This window comes from Heptranchias perlo, chromosome 41, assembly GCF_035084215.1.
Source record: "Heptranchias perlo isolate sHepPer1 chromosome 41, sHepPer1.hap1, whole genome shotgun sequence".
NCBI lineage: Eukaryota > Metazoa > Chordata > Chondrichthyes > Hexanchiformes > Hexanchidae > Heptranchias > Heptranchias perlo.
This window is the reverse complement of record NC_090365.1, coordinates 8,210,367-8,231,452: the sequence shown is the minus strand read 5'-3', so window position 1 is coordinate 8,231,452 and position 21,086 is coordinate 8,210,367. Positions and strand designations below refer to the sequence as shown.

The following is a 21,086-nucleotide window of genomic DNA, read 5'->3' as shown; positions in this document are numbered from 1 at the left end:
CCCCCACCAGGACTCATTCTCCCCCCCCCCCCCCCCCCAGGACTCATTCTCCCCCCCCCCCCCCCAGGACTCATTCTCCCCCCCCCCCCCCCCCCCAGGACTCATTCTCCCCCCCCCCCCCCCCCCCAGGACTCATTCTCCACCCCCCCCGGACTCATTCTCCCCCCCCCCCCCCCCCCAGGACTCATTCTCCCCCCCCCCCCCCCCCAGGACTCATTCTCCCCCCCCCCCCCCAGGACTCATTCTCCCCCCCCCCCCCCCCCAGGACTCATTCTCCCCCCCCCCCCCCCAGGACTCATTCTCCCCCCCCCCCCCCCCAGGACTCATTCTCCCCCCCCCCCCCCCCCCCCAGGACTCATTCTCCCCCCCCCCCCCCCCCCAGGACTCATTCTCCCCCCCCCCCCCAGGACTCATTCTCCCCCCCCCCCCCAGGACTCATTCTCCCCCCCCCCCCCCCCAGGACTCATTCTCCCCCCCCCCCCCCCCCCCAGGACTCATTCTCCCCCCCCCCCCAGGACTCATTCTCCCCCCCCCCCCCCCCCAGGACTCATTCTCCCCCCCCCCCCCCCCAGGACTCATTCTCCCCCCCCCCCCCCCCCAGGACTCATTCTCCCCCCCCCCCCCCCCCCAGGACTCATTCTTCCCCCCCCCCCCCCCCCCAGGACTCATTCTCCCCCCCCCCCCCCCCAGGACTCATTCTCCCCCCCCCCCCCCCAGGACTCATTCTCCCCCCCCCCCCCCCCCCAGGACTCATTCTCTCCCCCCCCCCCCCCCCAGGACTCATTCTCCCCCCCCCCCCCCCCAGGACTCATTCTCCCCCCCCCCCCCAGGACTCATTCTCCCCCCCCCAGGACTCATTTCCCCCCCCCCCCCCCAGGACTCATTCCCCCCCCCCCCCCCGCAGGACTCATTCCCCCCCCCCCCCCAGGACTCATTCCCCCCCCCCCCCCCCAGGACTCATTCCCCCCCCCCCCCCCCCAGGACTCATTCCCCCCCCCCCCCCCCCCCAGGACTCATTCCCCCCCCCCCCCCAGGACTCATTCCCCCCCCCCCCCCCAGGACTCATTCTCCCCCCCCCCCCCCCCCCCCCAGGACTCATTCTCCCCCCTCGGCCCGGAACGTTCATCCCTGCTGTGACGCAAGACGCAGGCGGCGGTTGTTTGATTTTACCTAGCAACGCGCCGAACGTTGGCAACAATCACCTGGGAGACGGAGAGGCCCAGCCTGACAGGGCCTAAGAGTGAGAGAGAAGAACAGAGGGAAATAGAGAGAGTGTTACAGGGTAATAGGGAGAGAGAGAGAAATAAAGGAAGGGAGAAATACAAGGAAATAGAGAGAAAGGGGAAAAAATAAAGTGAAGACTCAGAAGTAGAGCAGGACAGCATAGGAAGGGAGAGGAAAAGAGGGAGAAAGGAAGAAATAGAGAGAGGGAATGTGCCTGAGAAAAAAAGAGATAGGAGAAAGTACAGAGAGGTAGAAAGAAAGAAACAAAAAAAATGTCTCAACTTCCAGATAACATATCTAATCCGGACCAGACAGAGTCTCAGAGTAACCTGTCTAAAACAAAAGTGAAGGACACTGTGAGTAGTCAGGAACAGTTGGTGCAAATGGAGCCCGAGAGTAACCTGAATTTTTCAAATGAAACTATGATCCGAAATGCAAAAGCTTATTTGCTAAAGAAAAGCACTATTTCCAACCAAAACCTGTGAGTATTTAACCTTAAAATGCAACTCGTAAAAATTACTGGATTAACTTTCATTATTTTCTTGCATCCCCTTTCCTCACATCCCTTCCCCTCGCCTCACATCCCTTCCCCTCGCCTCACTACCCCCCTCGCCTCACTACCCCTCACATCCCTTCCCCTCGCCTCACTACCCCTTCCCCTCGCCTCACTACCCCCCTCGCCTCACTACCCCTCACATCCCTTCCCCTCGCCTCACTACCCCTCACCTACTACCCCTCATACCCCTTCCCCTCACCTTGCCTCACATCCCCTTCCCCTCCCTGCCCCTTCCTCTCGCCTCACTGCCCCACCCCTCACTTCACTGCCCCTTCCCCTCACTTCACTGCCACTTCCCCTTGCCGCACATGCCCCTCACTGCCCCTTCCCCTCGCCTCACTGCCCCTTCCCCTCGCCTCACTACCCCTCATATCCCTGCCCCTCGTTTGCCATTATCAGATTCCTATGCTACAGTCCTGTCCTGCGTAGTACCAGAGGGTAAACTTTGCGAGGCCACGCACTGCTTTCATTGGATAGCAAGGTGACCTCGAGTGCAGTTGGGTATTGGGACTCTTCATATTAATCCTTCACAAAGAGAAAAGGTTTGCTTTTAGTTAAGTTTTGTGATACAGTATCTGACCACAGAAACTGGATGTCAGGAGCCATTATTCAGTAACCACTCATGATGGAGCTTAAGGGCAATGTTGTATCTTGTGTAGATTGCTTGAAATCAGACCTCCCTGAGTTTGCAGAAGTTCACAACTTCGATCTGTGCCACCCTTGATAGGCCTCGTAAGAAATGCCTTGCTCTTCATACCAGCACGTTTATTTTTCGTTTGCAGCCAGGGAGTTGGGTCACTGCATTGACTCAGTTAGTGACTTCCATCCGTGCAGCTGGCACCTACATCTTCAGCCCCAAATAACACCATCCTCCTTTAAGACGCTCTTAAAACCTACCTCTTTGACCAAGCTTTGGTCACCTGTCCTAATATCTCCTTATGTGGCTTGGTGACAAATTTTGTTTGAAATTCGCTCCTGTAAAGCACCTTGGGATGTTTTACAACATTAAAGGCGCCATATAAATGCAAGTTGTTGTTGCGCATCCTGCAGCAGGCATCTCCAACCTTTCAGCATCAAAAAGAGCAGTATCATGTATACGTGTCCCCATGCCATTGTAAACAATTGGACTCGCTTTCCTGCCACCATCGCAACTTGCCCTTTTATGGTGAGCTGCGGGCCTGTAAGAGCTGTTTCTTCTTTGGATTTTGTGCTCCCAGCCAAATGTGCTGCAGGCCAAGCCTTTCCTATAGCTGTAGCCTATCCAAAATTAAGCACAGCTCACCCCCTCAGCTACAGGTGGAGGTATTGGCTGCGTTTTGGGCCAGCATGACCCCATTTTGTGAATCTCATAATTATTAAAATTGGATAGCCATGTGGTGAAGGATAGAATACTAGAGCCTGCTCTTTAGTTGTTTCCAAGCCTTTATTCACAGAGATTCCCCTTACACACACACCACACCCTAGATAAGCTCTCCTATAAAAAGGATACAAGAGAGTCCCCAATTGATACCCACCACCTCAATACAATTAACACTCATTGATATAAATCATACAATTAATAATAACTCAGCTAACTGGGATGATCTTTCAGAATTCTTTGCTATTTTTCCCTGGCCCAACTGTTGCCCTTACCTTTGGGCAACAGTTGGGTCAGTTGAAGTGGCTGATTTTATTTTAGCTGCATGGAAAGGTTTCATAGCTATTCCAGAGGGATAGAATTGGTTTCTGATTCTATCACATAGACTTACATAGAGTCTACAGCACAGAAACAGGCCATTTGGCCTAATTGGTCTATGCTGGTGTTTATGCTCCACATGAGCCTCCTCCCCCCTCTCTTCTAACCCTATCAGCATATCCTTCGATTCCTTTCTCCCTCGTGTGCTTATCTAGCTTCCCGTCAAATGCTTTTTGCCTCAACTGCTCCTTGTGGTAGTGTGTACAACACTCTCACCACTCTTTGGGTAAAGAAGTTTCTTCTGAATTCCCTATTGGATTTATTAGTTTATTATATTTACGGCCTCTAGTTTTGGCCTCCCCCACAAGTGGAAACATTTTCTTTACGTCTACCCTATCAAACCCTTTCATAATCTTAAAGACCTCTATTAGGTCACCCCTCAGCCTTCTCTTTTCTAGAGAAAAGATTCCCAGCCTATTCAGCCTTTCCTGATAAGTATATCCTCTCAGTTCTGGTGTCAACCTTGTGAATCTTTTTGCCCCTTCACCAGTGCCTCTATATCCATTTTATAATATGAAGATCAGAACTGTGCACAGTTCTCCAAGTGTGGTCCAACCAAGGTTCTATACAAGTTTAACATAGCTTCTCTGCTTTTCAATTCTATCCCTCTGGAAATGAACCCCAGTGCTTGGTTTTTTTTTTATAAGCTTATTAACCTGTGTTGCTACTTTTAGTGATTTGTGTATCTGTAACTCTAGAATCCTTTGCTCCCCTACCCCATTCGGACTCTTATTGTCCAAGCAGTATGTGGCCTCCTTGTTCTTCTTACCAAAATGCACCACCTCACACTTATCTATATTGAAATTCATTTGCAATTACACGCCCATTCTGAAAGCCCATTCATGCCTGTCATTCTGTGTTCTCTCATATAAATGTCTATCTTTCAGTGTGCAGCAGCCTAATCTTAACTTTTTCTCCACAATTAAAGCTGCTTTACAAAGCTTTATTCAAAAAGCAGCATTCACTGCTGACATCCTGTGCTGGTTCCTTGTGAAAGCTGTTCTTTAATTCCTGTGAATTCCCCTTTCCACCCTCTCTGTCCCACCGGTACAGTTGTTAACTCACTGAAAGGTTAAGCTGAGCTTTCTGGCTCACATGCCTCCTCCAACTTGTTGACTTTGGTCAAGAACCTCCACTCGTTTGCTGAAATTCCAGTCTCCGTTTCATCAGCTTCCTTCAGGCCACTCTCTGTGCTCCCAACCCCCAGTCCTCTCACAGTGCATCAGATAAATCACCACGCCCGTATCCTCCCTTGCCCCTTGGTGCAGCGAGAATCCTTCAGAACCACAGTTTTTTTAATGTCCGTCACAAGTCTAACCAGCAGCTACCACCTTTTACTCTCTGATGGGTCTAGTTTTAGTTCTTTGTCTATTGACATTCTTGACCTCTCTAATGGAAATCCTATCTTCATTGTTAAAGCTGCTCCTAAGAAGCTTCATTTTCTTTTTTTTATGCTCTGCACTTCTTTTCCCTTCAACAGCTCTTAACTATAAATTCCAAGTCCATCCAAGACTTGAATCCTGCTCCCATATTTGGGGAGGCTTTGTTAACATCTATCTTGCGTTCCTGGAGAAGATATAAGAAAAAGCTTCCCACGTGATGGTTACAGAGAGTCTACTGTGCAGAAACAGGCCATTCTGCCCAACTGGTCTATCGCGGCGTTTATGCTCCACACGAGCCTCCTCCCACTCCTCTTCTTCTCACCCTATCAGCATATCCTTCTATTCCTTTCTCCCTCATGAAGCTTACCTAGCTTTCCCTGAAATGCAACTACTCCTTGTGGTAGCAAGTACCACATCCTCACCACTCTTTGGGTAAAGAGTTTCTCCTGAATTCCCTATTGGATTTATTAGTGACTATCTTATATTTATGACTTCTCGTTTTGGACCTAGATAGGTGGTCCCTCTTTAGCCTCCAACCTTTCTCACATAACCTTTCTCACATAACCTTTCCTGTCTTTGTTAGTTTTTTTGATATTACTATGGTCAGTGTTCCCCTGGACTTTCATCTTTTGTTCCTCCTATAATCCATGTATGCCATCCTACATGGACTTCCTACTAAGACTCATTGCACTGTTTCCTACCAAAGTCATTCTTTCCTTGGATCTCAAAAACTGGAAATCTTAACCTGCCTCAGTCTCCCTACAACATTGTTAAGCCCAGGATTGGTGTCGCCTAGTCACCACTTGATTTAACTCATCTCTTTTACTCTTTTCAACTTTGGTGTCGTGCACTGATTCCTGCCTTATGGACCTTAACCTTTCACCTCAGATAGAAAGTCCCAAGTTGATGTGCACTGAGTTAGTTCCACTTGGTCTTAAGATTCCTAATGGAGGTGCTAAATGGGCAGTGTTCCTTCTCCCATCAGCTCTTTAATGTCGCCTGATGGAAACTACATACGTGTTGACGCATTACGTGCGCACTGACTCATAGAAATACATAGAAGTTACAACGTGGAGATAGGCCATTTGGCCCAACTAGTCCGTGTGGGTGTTTACCCTCCATGCGAGCAGATAGTTCCAATCCCCTTGTTCCCATATCCCTTCAGCCCCGTTTCCTTCATCCCACCCATCAAATCTAATCTTGAATGTTGACACAGTTTCTGCCTCAACCCGGAAGTGAGTCTCACAGCCTCACAACTGTGTGTGAAGTGGTGTCTCCTGTCCTCGGTTCTAAATCTCTTGCACTTAATCTTGTGTCTGTGGCCCCTTATTCGTGATCAGGATGGACTGTGATTCCCTCTGCGGTCAAACGCCCTGCTGACCCACTCACTGTGAAGGCTCAAGTAAGGAATGGCCGCTTGGGTGAAGGACTGAAGGGCAGCCAGTGCCTGTGGAATTGTACCTCGGCAAGAGGCAGCGCCTTCATGAGAAGAAGGAATTAAGCTGGTGAGACAAAAGGGTGCAAGAAAATGGGAGGAAGACAAATCTGTAAAAGGTTGAAGTTGAGCAGGAGGTATCCTGTAGGAGGTTTGACTAATTGATTAGAGTTCTTTGAGGAAGTAACAAGCAATGTGAATAAAAGGGATCCTGTGGATGTGGTGTACTTAGATTTCCAGAAGGCATTTGACAAAGTGCCACATCAAAGGCTACTACACAAAATAAGCTCATGGTGTAGGGGGTAACATATCAGCATGGATAAAGGATTGGAGTCATGCCTAGCACAAAGGAAGATGGTAGTGGTTGTTGGAGGCCAATCCCTCATGGCAGTGTCCTCGGCCCAACCATCTTCAGCTGCTTCATCAATGACCTTCCATCCATCATAAGGTCAGAAATGGGGATGTTCGCTGATGATTGCACAGTGTTCAGTTCCATTCGCAACCCCTCAGATAATGAAGCAGTCCATGCCCGCATGCAGCAAGATCTGGACAATATCCAGGCTTGGGCTGATAAGTGGCAAGTAACATTTGCGCCAGACTAGTGCCAGGCAATAACCATCTCCAACAAGAGAGAAACTAACCACCTCCCCTTGACATTCAGTGGCATTACTAACATCGAATCCCCCACCATCAACGTCCTGGGGGTCACCATTGACCAGACACTTAACTGGACCAGCCACATAAATACCGTGGCTACAAGAGCAGGTCAGAGGCTGGGTATTCTGCGGCGAGTGACTCACCTCCTGACTCCCCAAAGCCTTTCCACCATCTACAAGGCACAAGTCAGGAGTGTGATGGAATACTCTCCACTTGCCTGGATGAGTGCAGCTCCAACAACACACAAGAAGCTCGACACCATTCAGGACAAAGCAGCCCGCTTGATTGGCACCCCATCCACCACCCTAAACATTCACTCCCTTCACCACTAGCGCACAGTTGCTGCAGTGTGTACCATCCACAGGATGCACTGCAGCAACTCGCCAAGGCTTCTTTGACAACACCTTCCAAACCCACAACCTCTACCACCTAGAAGGACAAGGGCAGCATGCACATGGGAACAACAACACCTGCACGTTCCCCTCCAAGTCACACACCATCCCGACTTGGAAATATATCGTCGTTCCTTCATCGTCGCTGGGTCAAAATCCTGGAACTCCCTACCTAACAGCACTGTGGGAGAACCTTCACCACACGGACTACAACGGTTCAAGAAGGCGGCTCACCACCACCTTCTCGAGGGCAATTTTGGATGGGCAATAAATGCTGGCCTTGCCAGCGTCACCCACTTCCCATGAATGAATAAAAAAAAAGGATTGGTTAGTTAACTGGAAGCAGAGAGTAGGCATAAATGGGTCATTTTCAGGTTGGCAAGATGTAACGCGTAGAGTGCCACAGGGATCAGTGCTGGGGCCTCAACTATTTACAATCTATATCAATGACTTGGAAGGGACCGAATGTATGGTTGCTAATTTTGCTGATGACACAAAGGTAGGTAGGAAAGTAAGTTGTGAAGAGGACGTAAGGAGTCTGCAAAGGGATATAGATAGGTTAAGTAAGTGGGCCAAAATTTGGCAGATGGAGTATAATGTGGGAAAGTGTGAACTTGTCCACTTTGGCAGGAGGAATAAAAAAGCAGTATATTATTTAAATGAGAGAGATTGCAGAACTCTGAGGTACAGAGGGATCTGGGTGTCCTAGTACATGAATCACAAAAAGTTAGTATGCAGGTACAGCAAGTAAGTAATTAGGAAGGCAAATGGAATGTTATCATTTATTGCAAGGGGAATGGAATATAAAAGTAGAGATGTTTTGCTACAGTTGTACAGGGCATTGGTGAGACCACATCTAGAATATTGTGTGTAGTTTTGGTCTCCTTATTTAAGAAAGGACATAATTGCTTTGGAGGCGGTTCAGGGAAGGTTCACTCGACTGATTCCTGGGATGAGGGGGTTATCTTATCTTATGAGGAAAGGTTGGGTCTGTATACATTGGAGTTTAGAAGAATGAGAGGTGATCTTATTGAAACATATAAGATCCTGAGGGGACTTGAAGGGGTAGATGCTGAGAGGGTGTTTCCCCTTGTGGGAGAGACTAGAACTAGGGGACACAGTTTAAAAATAAGACGGAGATGAGGAGAATTTTTTTCTCTGAGGATCGTGAGTCTGTTGAACTCCCTTCCCCAGAGAGCGGTGGAGGCAGGGTCATTGAATATTTTTAAGGCTGAGTTAGATAGATTCCTGATTAACAAGGGAGTCAAAGGTTATAGTAGGTAGACGGGAAAGTAGGGTTGAGGTCGCAATCAGATCAGCCACGATCTTATCAAATGGCAGAGCAAGCTCGAGGGGCCAAATAGCCTACTCCTGCTCTTAATTCGCATGTTCGTATGTTTGTAGGTGACACTAAAACAGATCAACGTAATGTCTTTTCAGCCTCTTCGTTATTTCCCCTTTAGCTACGATCATCTGTCACAGGTGATGACCAAACTGCTGGACGAGCGGCCCAACAATGCTGTGGACATCATTGAAGATATCAGCAAAGAGGTGAAGAGGTCACTGTTCTCCAAGAAGATGGACACGCTGCGTGATGACTATGAGAGTTCAATGGCATTCAGTCTGGCTGAGATCCAGAAAGCTCTCTTTACAAAGGCAATCGAGGAAGAAGAGGGGGTGGAACATGAGGAGGAAGCGGTAAATACTGTTTTCATGAGGTTTAGTGGCCCGCTGATATACAGTCCTCAGTGACATTGAGGTTGGAGATTAGCAAATGATATTTTGGACTTTATTGCAAGGGAGTTGGAGTACAAGAGTAAGGAAATCTTGCTACAATTGTACAGGGCTTTGGTGAGACCTCACATGGAATACTGCGTATAGTTTTGGTCTCCTTATCTAAGGAAGGATATACTTGCCTTAGAGGCACTGCAGCGAAGGTTCACTAGATTGATTCCTGGGATGAGAGGGTTGTCCTACGAGGAGAGATTGAGTAGAATGGACCTATATTCTCTGGAGTTTAGATGAATGAGAGGTGATCTTATTGACACATACAAAATTCTGAGAGGACTGGACTGGGTAGATGCAGAGAGGTTGTTTCCCCTGTCTAGAGAGTTTAGAGCTAGAGGGCATAGTCTCAGGATAAGGGGTCGGCCATTTAAGACAGAGATGAGGAGGAATTTCTTCACTCAGATGTTTGTGAATCTTTGGAATTCTCTACCCCAGAGGGCTGTGGATGCTGAGTCGTTGAGTATATTCAAGGCTGAGATTGATAGATTTTTGGAATCTAAGAGAATTAATGGATATGGGGATCGGGTGGGAAAGTGGAGTTGAGGTCGAAGATCAGCCATGATCTTATGGTAGAGCAGGTTCGAGGGGCCGTATGGCCTACTCCTGCTCCTATTTCTCATGGTCTTATGTTCTTATTCCTGGCAACATTCTGCCCACAAACTAATTTCATTCACTTAACATCAGGAAACCTCATTCCCTGGCCTGTCCTCGCCTATAGGGCTGTGTTGGATGCTTGCATTGTGGTATTGCATCGAATTGGGTAGATATCAGATGTAGAGTATTGTAGGACGGAGAAGTACAGAGGGCTGGATGGGTGGCGTGGTGTCTTGGAGGCTTAGAGTCGGGCACTAACTCCCGTGCTGTCTCATCTGTTTGAGGCACTGAGTAGATTAATTATTGGTCCGTACTGAATCAACTGATCACAGTCGGGTGACCGTGTGAGGACTGAAATGGCCCTCAGCAACCCTGACCACTGTTGATTGCTATCCCAGTGACCTCTGCTGGGAAATGCATGCGTAGGTAGAATCGGACTTGGCCACTGAAGTAATTTGCGTCAACAGTGGATTGCTTTGCCATCTTAGCAGCAACTGCCCTATGTAATTCATCCTGAAATGTAGTTCTTTTGATGGGCGGTATGGAAGTACCTTCCCCCATACTCAAATAGGCTGCCAACATCTGCTGACTAGGCTCGTACATTAAAAGCAGATTATCTGGTCCGTTTATCAGATTGATGTTTGTGGGAGCTTGCTGTGCACAATTTGGCTGCCGTGTTTCCTACATTACAATAGTGATTACATTTCAAAAGTACTTCATTGGCTGTAAAGCGCTTGGGGCGTCCTGAGGTGGTGAAAGGGCTATGTAAATGTAAGTTCTTTCTTTTGGTACATGCTTCCAGTATCATTCCCATTTACTCCCTTCGTCCTCTCACTACTCTGTTTTCTCTGGCAGGTGGAGACGCCTCTCCCGAACGTGATGGAGCTGGCCTTTTACTTTGAGCAGGCGGGAGTTGGCCTGAGCCACGAGGAGATGTACCGCATCTTTCTGGCACTGAAGCAACTGGTGGATTCCCAGCCGCTGCAGAAATGCCGGTTCTGGGGGAAGGTCTTAGGAACCGGTGAGAATTACATCGTAGCTGAGGTGGATTATCGGGAAGGAGAGGAGGATATAGAGGAATTAGGGGAAGAGGAGGAGGTAGAGGCAAAGGAAGAGGATAAAGAGGAGGCCAGACAAGGTGAAGAGGAAGAAGGCGAGGAGTTAGAAGACAAGCCTCCAGCATCAACATACAAACCCCCGCCAGTCATCCCAAAAGAGACAAATCGCTCTGGCACCAACAGATATACCTATTTTGTTTGCAATGAACCAGCCAAGGCGTGGACAAAACTGCCCCCAGTTACACCAGCACAGATCACAGTAGCCAGGAAGATCAAGAAATTCTTTACCGGCAACTTGGAAGCCCCCGTCATCAGTTACCCACCATTTCCTGGTAATGAGATGAATTATCTGAGGGCACAGATTGCCCGGATATCTGCTGGCACACAGATCAGCCCGCTCGGATTCTATCAGTTTGGAGATGAGGAAGAGGAGGAGGAGGAAGGGTCAGTGAGGGACAATTACGAGGAGAATGTAGAATTTGAAGGGATTCCCGTACCGGAGATGGTGGAAACTCTGGCCAATTGGGTCCATCACACACAACACATCCTCCCACAGGTATGACATTCACACTTGGCTCTTCATTTAACATTTTTCATTCTATTTTCTTCCAGTCTTCATCCCTCACCTACGTGACTCTCACAGGAGTCCCCTGGGGCCATCTCCCTCTCAAACAGATATTCCGCTTTGGATATTGTTGGGGAAGATGGTTTATCAGGGGAATGCAGCAAGACCTAAGACCGTGGCACCACAAGTGACTCAGCTGCACAGGAGGGGAGGAAAAAGAATGGGAGAGCAATAATGATAGGGGATTCCATCGTAAGGGGAACAGATAGGCGTTTCTGTGGCCGCAGATGTGACTCCAGGATGGGATGTTGCCTCCCTGGTGCTAGGGTCAAGGACGTCACGGAGCGGCTGCAGGACATTCTGAAGGGGGAGGGTGAACAGCCAGAGGTCGTGGTCCATATCGGTGCCAACGACATCGGTAAAAAAAGGGACGAGGTCCTGCAAGCAGAATATAGGGAGTTAGGAAATAAATTAAAAAGCAGGACCTCTAAGGTAGTAATCTCAGGATTACTCCCAGTGCCACGTGCTAGCGAGAGCAGAAATAGGAGAATAGACCAGATGAATGCATGGCTTGAGAGAGATGGTGTAGGAGGGAGGAGTTTAAATTCCTGAGGCATTGGGACCGATTCTGGGAAAGGCGGGACCTGTACAAGCTGGACGGGTTGCACCCAAGCAGAACTGGGACCAATATCCTCGCGGGGGCATTTGCTAGTTCTGTTGGGGAGGGTTTAAACTAGTATGGCAGGGGGATGGGAACCAAAGGGCAGGTACAGATAGGACAAATTCAGACCAGGAAACGGGAAGTAGAAAAGCAGTTAGTGACGTAGTTAGCGACTCAGAAAGGCAAAAGAAGCAAAGGTTAAATAGTGATCAGCACAGGGATTTGACGGGGTTAAAGGGAATATACTTCAATGCAAGGAGTATTACAAACAAAGCAGATAAGCTAAGGGCACAGATAGACACATGGCAGCATGATATCATTGATATAACGGAAACCTGGCTTAAAGAGGGGGATAATTGGCAGCTCAATATCCCTGGATATAGAGTTTTTAGGCAGGATAGAGCGGGTGATAAAAAAGAAGGGATGATATGCTAAATGGATCATCAATCGAGGCCATATGGGTTGAACTAAGAAATAAAAAAGGGGCAGTCACACTACTAGGAGTGTACTATAGACCCCCGAATAGCAAAAGGGAGATAGAAGAACAAATATGTAGGCAAATTTCTGAATGCAAAAATAAGAGGGCAATAATGTTAGGGCAGTTGAAGTCCCCTACTATCAACTGGGATTCAAACAGTGTGAGGGGCACAGAGGGTGCAAAATTCTTGATCGGTGTCCAGGAGAACTTTTTTAGCCAGTATGTGACAAGCCCAACAAGAGGGGATGCAATTCTAGATTTAGTCCTGGGAAATGAAGATGGGCAAGTGGGTGAAGTGACTGTGGGTGACCATATTGGGGATAGTGACCACAATTCAGTTAGTTTTAGCACTATTATGGAAAAGGACAGAATTAAATCAGGAGTAAACTTTTTAAATTGGGGGAAGGCAAATTTTACAGAACTAATAGGTGATTTGGCAGAAGTGGACTGGACACAATTACTTGAGGACAAATCAGTGGCAAGCCAGTAGGAGGCACTAACAAGTGAAATGCTATGGGTACAATGCAGACACGTCCCCTCAAAGAAAAAGGGTGGCACTGCCAAATTTAGAGCCCCCTGGTTGTCCAGAAGTATACGGGGCAAGATAAAGCAGAAAAAGAAAGCTTATGACTGTCACAGAAAACTAAATACAGTAGAAAGCCTAGAGGAGTATAGAAAGTACAGGGATGACGTAAAAAAGGAAATAAGGAAAGCAAAGTGAGGACATGAAAGAAATATTAGCTAGTAAGATTAAAGAAAACCCAAAGATGTTTTATCAGTACATTAAGAACAAGAGGATTGATAAGGAAAAGGTGGGACCTATCAGGGACGATAAGGGTATCTTGAGTGTAGAAGCAGAGGATGTGGGTAGGGTTTTAAATGAATATTTTGCCTTCGTATTCACAAAGGAAAGGGATGATCCGGACGTAGTAGTTAAAGAGGAGAGGTGTGAAATATTGGATAAGGTAAACATAACGAGAGAGGAAGTACTAGAGGGTCTGGAATCCTTGAAAGTTGATAAGTCACCAGGGCCGGATGGATTGTTTCCTAGGCTATTGAAGGAAGTCAGGGAGGAAATAGCGGATGCTCTGAGGATCATTTTCCAATCCTCACTAGATACAGGGGGAGGTACCATTGTTTAAAAAGGGTACGAGGGAAAGGCTGAACAATTCTAGGCCGGTCAGTCTTACCTCGGTGGTGGGCAAACTATTAGAATCAATACTGAGAGATAGGATAAACTGTCACTTGGAAAGGCATGGTTTAATCAGGGATAGTCAGCATGGATTTGTTCAGAGAAGGTCATGCCTTACAAATCTGATTAAATTCTTTGAGGAAGTGACAAGGAGGATTGATGAGGGTGGTGCAGTGGATGTTGTCTACATGGATTTTAGTAAGGCATTTGACAAGGTCCCACATGGCAGACTGGTCAGAAAGGTAAAAGCCCATGGGATTCAGGGAAATGTGGCGAATTGGATCCAAAATTGGCTCAGTGACAGGAAACAAAGGGTAAAAGTCGATGGATGTCTTTGCGAATGGAAATCTGTTTCCAGTGATGTGCGACAGGGCTCATTGTTGGGTCCCTTGCTGTTTGTGGTAGATATTAATGAATGGGACTTGAATGTAGGGGGTATGATTGGCAAATTTGCAGACAACACAAAAATTGGCCGCGTAGTTGATAGTGAAGAGGATAGCTGTCAATGAAGAAGATATCAATGGGTTGGTCGAGTGGGCAGAAAAGTGGCAAGTGGAGTTCAACCCAGAGAAGTGTGAGGTAATGCACTTAGGGAGGGCAAACAGTAAAAGGGAATACACAGTAAACTGAATATATTGAGAGGGGTCGAGGAAGTGAGAGACCTTGGAGTGCATGTGCACAGGTCCCTGAAGGTGGCAGTACAGCTAGATAAGGTTGTGAAGAAGGCATACGGAATGCTGTCCGTTATTAGCCGAGGTATAGAATACAAAAGCAGGGATGTAATGATGGAACTGTATAAAATGCTGGTAAGGCCACAGCTGGAGTATTGTGCGCAGTTCTGGTCACCACATTACAGGAAGGATGTAATTGCTCAGGAGAGAGTGCAGAGAAGATTTACAAGAATGTTGCCAGGGTTTGAAAATTGCAGCTACGAGGAGAGATTGGATAGGCTGGGGTTGTTTTCTTTGGAGCAGAGGAGGCTGAGGGGTGACTTGATTCAGGTGTACAAAGTTATGAGGGGCCCAGATAGAGTAGACAGGAAGTACCTGTTTCCCCTAGCGTAGAGTTCAAGAACTAGAGGACATAGATTTAAGCTGATTGGCAGAAGGATTAGAGGGGACACGAGGAAAATCTTTTTTACCCAGAGGGCGGTGGGTGTGTGGAACTCGCTGGCCGAATTGGTGGTAGAGGCAGGGACCCTCAACTCTTTTAAAAAGTACCTGGACCTGCACCTAAAGTGCTGTAAGCTGCAGAGCTACGGACCGGGTGCTGGAAGGTGGGATTAGAATGGGCACCTGGTTGTTCTTCGAGCCGGTGCGGACATGATGGGCCGAATGGCCCCCTTCTGTGCTGTTTCCTTTCTATGGTTCTGTGGTTCCAGTATCCCTGGATGAGAGGGCGGGCAGTGACTGGGCTGTTAGGACAGAGTGTTCCGAGTTAATGATACATGCCCAAAAATTGGGAGCCTGCTGTGAATTGGGCATAATGGGCAGCCTGGCACTTTCGGTGATTGCCAGAGAGCTGCGGTTTGGCACTTTCGGTGATTGAGAGAAAGATTGTGGGCCTGAAATTGCTGGGAACTTGCATTTAATGGCGTGCGCCATTATTAATACCTAAAAGTCCCAGTAAATAATGGGGTAAACAAGTCACGCCACGAGTTGCGTTGTGCAGTTTTAGCTGGAACATTTGCGCCAATAGCCTCGCCTGAGCCAATTAAAGTTTGTCCTCGTCACTCAGCCTACCGTTGCAGTCAATGACGATCGCCAATATGCTGGAGTTACACGGCAGCCACTTAAGACTGGAATATAATGGAGTGGGTGACGGGGAAAGAGCGGGGGAGTGGGACTAACTGGATTGCTCTTACAAAGAGCCGGCACAGGCTTGATGGACTGAATGGCCTCTTTTTGTGCTGTAATGATTCTATGATTCTATTGATTGTGACCTATGACCCTCACCTGACTCTCAGCCCCGGAGGCCAACAAAAGGAGCAATTAAAGCTGCAGAGCCTCACCCCTGCAGTCTGGAAATTGTTCTCTGGAAATTTTTTTAAAATTTCGCTCAGTTTTGGTGGTCTTCTTGTGCCAGTTGCCTGCGATGCCCAAACCGAGGACCCTGCATGTGAACGCAGAGCATGGGGGTAGAGCTTTCATCAGGGACGCCTTCGTTCTTGGCCAACGTCCCGGACTTACTCAGCAGGGCGGGACACGGAGCTGGATGGATCCCGGGGGACTAGGCGGGCCCTCCAAAGCCGTGGCCGCTGACACTATTCGGCAACGGCAATTGCGTGACCTCCCCGGAGAGCAGCCAGTGGCTCAGGTGTCTGGACAATGCTAACCGTCCGAGGTGGATCACAGAAAGTTAACGTGCAGGTGCAGCAAGCAATTAGGAAGGCAAATGGTATGTTAGTCTTTATTGCAAGGGGGTTGGAGTATAAGAGTAAGGAGGTTTTGTTGCAATTATATACGGCTCTGGTGAGACCACATCTGGAGTACTGTGTACAGTTTTGGTCTCCTTATCTAAGGAAGAACCTACTTGCCTTTAGAGGGGGTGCAACAAAGGTTCAATAGATTGATTCCTGGGATGAGAGGGTTGTCCTATGAGGAGAGGTTGAGTAGAATGGGCCTATAGGCTCTGGAGCTTAGAAGAATGAGAGGTGATCTCATTGAAAAGTATAAAATTCTTAGAGGGCTTGACAGGGTAGATGCTGAGAGGCTGATCCCCTGGCTGGAGAGTCTAGAACTAGGGGGCATAGTCTCAGGATAAGGGATCGGCCATTTAGGACTGAGATGAGGAAAAATTCCTTCATTCAGAGGGTCGTGAATCTTTGGAATTCTCTACCCCAGAGGGCTGTGGATGCTCAGTCGTTGAGTATATTCAAGACTGAGATCGATAGATGTTTGGACACTAAGGGGAATCAAGGGATATGGGGAAAGTGGAGTTGAGGTAGAAGATCAGCCATGATCTTATTGAATGGAGGAGCAGGCTAGAGGGGCCGTATGGCCTATTCCTGCTCCTATTTCTTATGTTCTTAAGTCGTGAACAATTTCTCTGTGGGGATGATCCCCGAGGTGGCGCGAATACAAAGAAGTGGCCTACTCCTGATCCTGTGTTCCTAATAAACAATTGAACTTCTATTTAGTGCAGTAACCAACAACAACTTGCATTTATACAGGGCCTTTAATATAGTAAAAGGGTCTCAAGGCGTTTCACAAAATTTGACACCGAGCCACATAAGGAGATATTAGGACATGTGACCAAAAGCTTGGTCAAAAAGGTAGGTTTGAAGGAGCGTCTTAAAGGAGGATAGAGAGGCGGAGAGGTCTAAGGAGGGAACTCCAGAGCTTAGGGCCTTCTAAGGCTGAAGGCACGGCCGCCAGTGGTGGGGGCGAAGGAAATCGGGGACGCGCAGGAGTCCAAGTTGTTGTTGTTGTGACCTAGTAAAAGCATCGCTGCACGCGTTGCAGTGTGACTTCACACCCGGCCCCTTCCCCGCTACGCAAATTGATTCCTATTCTAGCGGTTTAGCCTCTTAATTGAAATTGCTTTCTCTGACTGCAGGGCCGCTCTGTTTGGTTCAATGTCGTTCAGAAAAAGGAGGAGGATTTTGAGGAGGAGGAAGAGGAAGAGGAGAAAGAGGCACCAGACGAGCCTGAGCCAGAGGTCGGGCCACCTCTCCTAACTCCCTTGTCTGAGGATGTAGGTAATAGAGACATTATCAGAATAAGTCCCAAACTGAATGCAGCAGGACAGTATTTCAGTTTATTTTTCATGTAATTTTCCTTTTTTTTTGCTGAATTTCTTCCCTTCTCTCCTGAAGGCTCTGACTAATGAGAACAGAAGATTTTTTAGGAGCAGGAAAAGACCATTAGGCCTATCAAATCTGTCCCATTTGCACAGAACCAGTCCCTATGAACCTTCTCACCATATCCCCCAGCCCCACCTACCCAACTTCTCACCATATCCCCCAGCCCCACCTACCCAACTTCTCACCATATCCCCCAGCCCCACCTACCCAACTTCTCACCATATTCCCCAGCCCCACCTACCCAACTTCTCACCATATCCCCCAGCCCCACCTACCCAACTTCTCACCATATTCCCCAGCCCCACCTACCCAACTTCTCACCATATTCCCCAGCCCAACCTACCCAACTTCTCACCATATCCCCCAACCCCACCTACCGAACTTCTCACCATATTCCCCAGCCCCACCTACCCAAGTTCTCACCATATTCCCCAGCCCCACCTACCCAACTTCTCACCATATTCCCCAGCCCAACCTACCGAACTTCTCACCATATTCCCCAGCCTCACCTACCCAACTTCTCACCATATTCCCCCAGCCCCACCTACCCAACTTCTCACCATATTCCCCCAACCACACCTACCCAACTTCTCACCATATTCCCCAGCCCCACCTACCCAACTTCTCACCATATTCCCCAGCCCAACCTACCCAACTTCTCACCATATCCCCCAACCCCACCTACCGAACTTCTCACCATATTCCCCAGCCCCACCTACCGAACTTCTCACCATATTCCCCAGCCCCACCTACCCAACTTCTCACCATATTCCCCCAACCCCACCTACCCAACTTCTCACCATATTCCCCAGCCCCACCTACCGAACTTCTCACCATATTCCCCCAGCCCCACCTACCCAACTTCTCACCATATTCCCCAGCCCCACCTACCGAACTTCTCACCATATTCCCCCAGCCCCACCTACCCAACTTCTCACCATATCCCTCAGCCCCACCTACCCAACTTCTCACCATATCCCCCAGCCCCACCTACCGAACTTCTCACCATATCCCTCAGCCCCACCTACCCAACTTCTCACCATATTCCCCAGCCCCACCTACCGAACTTCTCACCATATTCCCCCAGCCCCACCTACCCAACTTCTCACCATATCCCCCAGCCGAACCTACCGAACTTCTCACCATATTCCCCAGCCACACCTACCCAACTTCTCACCATATTCCCCCAGCCCCACCTACCCAACTTCTCACCATATTCCCCCAACCACACCTACCCAACTTCTCACCATATTCCCCAGCCCCACCTACCCAACTTCTCACCATATTCCCCCAGCCCCACCTACCCAACTTCTCACCATATTCCCCCAACCCCACCTACCCAACTTCTCACCATATTCCCCCAGCCCCACCTACCGAACTTCTCACCATATTCCCCCAGCCCCACCTACCCAACTTCTCACCAACTCCCCAATCCCACCTACCCAACTCCTTGCACATCTACTGGTCCCATCCTCTAAGTCCCATGAAGCGAACCCCAAGAGAAACAGGGATGGGGAGAAACATGGAAGAAAGAACTCTGCAGTGTTCCTTCCTGTGATGATGTTGTATGTAAATGAAATGCTTATGATGCATCACTACTTGTCTTTAATTGTTTCAGAGGTCAGTAATGTCCCTCCCTGGGCGGTGAAGCCTTCATCCCATCTGATCCCGCAGTACGCCATTGCTGTGATGCGGTCCAACCTCTGGCCAGGAGCTTGCACCTTTGTAATCGGAAAGTGAGTATCCATTGCCTTGGGCGGTTTCCACTGGCTTTGGACATGTTGGACAGGCCGCTCAGCATTTACCTTCCTCCTTCAGCCAGTGTTGGCACTGGCCAGTGACAGCTCTCCTGTGTTGGGCGAAGCAACTGGTATTCCCGTGGTGCCTCCCCACGGTGGCATGGCTGAGATAGGGAACTCAGAGTGCTGACGAATGCCCTTAAATCTCAGCGAGGCCACAGGATGACACCTGTGGTAAACAGAAACGCAGGGACAACCTTCAAAGCTTGAAGTCAAGGTACCTTGCTGTAGATTAACAAATTGAAGTTAACTTACTTGAACAAGTGAAATACTCATTAGGAAAAGGGAACGCGATAATTATATGAGATTTAATTACCCCGAATAAAAAAGAATGTCACAATACACCAGGTGCTAGAAAAGATCTGGACCAGCCGATCACAGGACTAACCACACCCCCACCCACTCAATCACAGGACTAACCACACCCCCACCTGATTACAGAGCTATGTCCCCCCACTTGATCACAGGACTAACCACACCCCCACCCACTCGATCACAAGGCTAACCACACCCCCACCCACTCGATCACAGGGCTAACCACACCCCCACCCACTCGATCACAGGGCTAACCACACCCCCACCCACTCGATCACAGGACTAACCACACCCCCACCCACTCGATCACAAGGCTAACCACACCCCCCCCCCCCCCCCAACTCAATCACAGGGCTAACCACACCCCCACCCACTCGATCACAGGGCTAACCACACCCCCACCCACTCGATCACAGGGCTAACCACACCCCCACCCACTCGATCACAGGGCTAACTATACCCCCCCACTCAATCACAGGGCTAACTACACCCCCCCCCAACTCAATCACAGGGCTAACCACACCCCCACCTGATCACAGGGCTGCCCCACTCATTCACAGGGCTAATTACACTCCCCCCCCCACCCCCCGATCACTGGGCTGCTCCCCCCACCCCCCGATCACTAGGCTGTTCCCCCCACCCCCCGATCACTGGGCTGCTCCCCCCACCCCCCGATCACTGGGCTGCTCCCCCCACCCCCCGATCACTGGGCTGCTCCCCCCACCCCCCGATCACTGGGCTGCTCCCCCCACCCCCCGATCACTGGGCTGCTCCCCCCACCCCCCCGATCACTGGGCTGCTCCCCCCACCCCCCGATCACTGGGCTGCTCCCCCCACCCCCCGATCACTGGGCTGCTCCCCCCACCCCCCGATCACTGGGCTGTCCCCCACCCCACCCCCGATCACTGGGCTGTCCCCCGCCCCCCTGATCACTGGGCTCCCCCCACACCCCCCCAGGCATGGTTCCGTCGCAGGTGTACATTTTTTTGCAGAAAATGTCTTTCTGTTCAACAGGAAATTTGAGAACATTTATTTGGGCTGGGGTCACAAATACAGCCCCGAAAACTACAGCCCTCCCTCAGCCCCGATGGTGCAGGCGGAGTTTGCCAGCGGTCCAGAGACCACCGAGGTCGATGATCCGACTGTGGAAGAGGAGCAGGCGCTGCGGGCAGCGATGGAGGAGCGGCTGGCGGCAGCAGAGGAGGCCGAGGAAGAGGAGGAAGAAGAAGAGGAGGAGGATGAAGAAGACAACTGAACTAGGCCACAATCTTCAGAGATAAATATTTGAAATCTTTTCTTTCTGTTTTTTAAAAATTAAGATGAAATCTATTGGTGTGGAATATTTGCAGTTTACAGACAGACACTGCAGCTGCAACCCCTACCCACACTTCAAAGAATATTAAATCTGTAAATGCTTTGATTTCTAGATTATAGATGCATAGTGGATAAT

At 49.2% G+C, this 21,086-nt stretch overlaps 1 protein-coding gene across 1 annotated transcript; it reads left to right on the top strand.

Annotated features, from left to right (window-relative positions):
• Positions 1 to 1,216: 1,216 nt before the first annotated feature.
• On the top strand, positions 1,217 to 21,078 carry rsph4a (radial spoke head component 4A). The gene is made up of 6 exons (XM_067974762.1): positions 1,217 to 1,705; positions 8,845 to 9,079; positions 10,619 to 11,377; positions 17,276 to 17,417; positions 19,141 to 19,258; positions 20,651 to 21,078. Exons 1-6 carry the CDS (start codon positions 1,497 to 1,499, stop codon positions 20,889 to 20,891), a joined length of 1,704 nt encoding a protein of 567 aa, XP_067830863.1. The 5' UTR covers positions 1,217 to 1,496; the 3' UTR covers positions 20,892 to 21,078.
• Positions 21,079 to 21,086: the final 8 nt, after the last annotated feature.

Bases quoted from the DNA above. Each gene is read 5' to 3' on its own strand.
- rsph4a (XM_067974762.1), top strand. From the start codon at position 1,497: ATGTCTCAACTTCCAGATAACATATCTAATCCGGACCAGACAGAGTCT. The intron at 11,378-17,275 runs GTATGACATTCA...CTCTGACTGCAG, and splicing joins CACAACACATCCTCCCACAG to GGCCGCTCTGTTTGGTTCAA. The intron at 17,418-19,140 runs GTAATAGAGACA...TAATTGTTTCAG, and splicing joins TCCCTTGTCTGAGGATGTAG to AGGTCAGTAATGTCCCTCCC.